Raw genomic sequence first — 3,046 nt, forward strand, 5'->3', positions numbered from 1 at the left:
TGAAGAGTGTTTGAAAGAAAACATACAAGAGTCGATTTATATATAAAAATGAAACTTTTCTTTTATTTTCCTTTGATGATCCATGTTTGTAATGCTGAAGGGGAAAAGAGGAATGAGAAGAATATGTGACCCGGGGGCAAGGTTCACGACCTGTCCAGTGCTGTAATACTTCCGATCATATACATTTTGATTGGCTCACAGCTTTTAAAGAAAGCTTGCAATTAGCCCACTAAACACTACAGGCTGATCTCGATAAACACCTTCGCAGCCATCCAAGGGGGCGGGGCCTAAGCCGTGACTCCTCCCTCCTTAACATAAGGCAGAGGATTCGAGAAACGGACGGAACCCGCTTCTGGCGTACACGTCTACAGTAGAACCCAAGTTCAGCGCAGCCCGACCTTGGGTTGCCAGACCCTGAAAAAATCTGATTTTCCAAAGAGGATGAAGCATCACGTCAACAGCGCGAACTAAAGGTGATGGTAGCCTTGGTAACACGACTCTTAAAAACAAACTTCCAGACAAAAAGGATTTCCCAGCTTGGTTAAATAAGCAGATAAAAATGGCTAAAATGGTAGTGGAGGCTCCTCGGCTCTGAGGCGAGGTCCGGCATCTGTGAGCGGCACGTGTGTGTCTCCACCGCCCCGGCTTGGCCGGGTCGCTCGGCTGTGGGCCGAGGAGCTCGGTGGATGTGTGTCCGGGGAGAGACGTGTGACGTCCCGGTCGGTGTGGCCCCCCTTACTGGATTTAGCTTCAGTCCCTGAAGAGCACAGCAAGAGATGACGAAGAACACGCAGGCAACACGCAGGCAACACGCATGCGCCCACCCCGTAGGCATCACACACAGAAAACACACATGAACAAAATATCCATCCATACATACATATACATTCACACACAGTAAAATGCATAAACTATACACACATCCACACGTCTCACGTCATCTCCTTTGCACACACAAGTAAGTAGTCAGGCAGAATTGGGATCAGTGATGACATTTAAAAAGGCCACGTCTGCTGCTTCTGTGATCTGGGGTTTAGCATCCATCTCTCTCTCTCTCTCTCTCTCTCTCTCTCTCTCTCCATCCCTGCAGGTATACATCATCTCATCAGTCTCCAGTTCACCTCCGTAGCTTTGAGGGTGAGGGCCATGTTGACGGGACCATCACCATCTTTTGCTCCACCCGTTGGACCTCCGACAGTCGTCCCACCTTCTGATGGGCGGAGCACCGGCGAAACGGCTTCACATCGTCCTCGTTCACATTAATCAATAGGATATCAATACATCGATACTGACCAAATTCCCATACAGAATACAGAAAGCTTAAATAATGGCTGTGGTCCACACACATCGAGTCGCCTTTACTGACAAAACAGGATTAAACAAAGTGGATCGGGTCTCCTCGAGACCGTTTCTCCAAACAATGACTAAGACACGCTGTTCAGATTGCATCCACGGAACCTTAGACAGCATTGCTGGTCTCAGTGCTATAAAACACCTCTTTTGAGGAAGAGTGTGAAATTCCCTTAAACGAGGACCCTGAAAACAATAAACAAACAAACAAATAAACAAAACACGTACAAATGAAGAAACGCATCGTCTGGAATTCATGGCTGAAATGGAAGCAGACAACTGGGCAAAAATAAAAATAAAAAATAAAAACCTCTTTAGGTAACCGCTGCTGTCCTGTAGGCTGTGCAGTGAATCACAGTTCCTGATATTTTTCACTCTGTTCAGCCATTAAACCCTCACAGGCGAGTTCCCTCGAGCTCGGGGCGGACTTAGTGCCTTGTGTTGACCATCGAGACCTTGAGCCCCGCGTCATGGTTGCGCGGACAGCCTCCCGCTCCACGCCGGACGTTCCCACGGACGCCCCCCTCCCCCAAAACTCCGCCCCCCCCTCGTCGTCCGTGCCGCGAGGCTACCAGCGGTTGATGATGTGATTCATGTAGTCCTCTGTGGGCAGGCGCGAAGCGTCCACCTCCCCCGGCTCCTCCCGGCCCGGCCCGTCCTCGGCGCCGGCCGACCGCCGCGCCCCTCCCCCGGCCCTCCGCCTCTGCTCCCGCCTCTCCAGCTGCCTCTTGTAGACGTATCGCTGCTGGAAGAGGTCGCGTGCGTAGTCGTACAGCTGCATGTCGAGCTCGTTCAGCTCCTCGATCCGCCTCACCGTGCCGTTGTCCAGGTCCACGCCGGCCGCCCGCGTGCTGTTGTACTGCATGAACGGGCGGATGAAGCGCAGACGGAAGCTTCGCTCGAACAGGTACTGCGTCTTGCGCTGGAACTCCGTCAGGCCGAAGAAGGCCATGTCGCGCAGGTTCTTCTTGGCCGACTCCAGCAGCAGCTGCGCCCGCCGCTTCTCCGGGACGAAGGACATGTTGTAGCAGCCCACCAGGCTCAGGTCGGCCAGCATGCGCACCTGCCGGTTGTTGGCCAGGTTGTACGGGCACTCCATGAACTGTCGCAGGGTGCAGCCGGCCCAGTCGGCGCCCTCGTAGCAGGCGGGCAGCTCGGCGGGCGTGGGCGTGCGCCCGTCGCACATGTGCAGGGACGTCTTCCACGTGGCGCCCCGCTGGACGTGACGCCACTCGCTCAGGTAGCGGGACACCGGGTCACGCAGCAGCGTGATGTAGTAGAACTTCCTGTGGGGGAGGGGCAGAAGGGGGAGACGGTTAATGGACTGTTTTGTAGAAGAGGGTAAAGTCCTGAAAGGGAGTTTTTTCCAGGGAAGTGTGTGTGTGTCTGTCTGTGTGAGAGTGTGTGTGTGTGTGTGTGTGTGTGTGTGTGTTCCTGGAGAGAGCGAAAACACACAGCTAACAATGAAGGAAACCTGTGCACTGAGCAATTACCCGAGCAATTAGCGTGATCTTAATTGAATTCGGCTGATTTATAGCAACAAGCTTCCATTTACTGCTGTTATTATTATTATTATTATTATTATTATTATTATTATTATTATTATTATTTTCATCATTATTATTATGTGCTACCACAGAATGACATTTTGGACTGCTGCTACTGCTATTACCAGCGAACAGCACCACACCGCAGT

General features: G+C 52.1%; 1 protein-coding gene across 1 annotated transcript in view; it reads right to left on the minus strand.

The window, feature by feature from the left end:
• The window catches only part of hs6st1a (heparan sulfate 6-O-sulfotransferase 1a), an 80,967-nt gene continuing 77,921 nt past the window's right edge, over positions 1-3,046 (minus strand). The window contains exon 2 of the mRNA XM_076972976.1: positions 1-2,636. Coding sequence (XP_076829091.1) covers positions 1,919-2,636 — 718 coding nt within the window. The 3' untranslated portion in view covers positions 1-1,918. The remainder of the gene's footprint in view (positions 2,637-3,046) is intronic.

This window comes from Brachyhypopomus gauderio, chromosome 14, assembly GCF_052324685.1.
Source record: "Brachyhypopomus gauderio isolate BG-103 chromosome 14, BGAUD_0.2, whole genome shotgun sequence".
NCBI classification, from domain to species: Eukaryota; Metazoa; Chordata; class Actinopteri; order Gymnotiformes; family Hypopomidae; genus Brachyhypopomus; species Brachyhypopomus gauderio.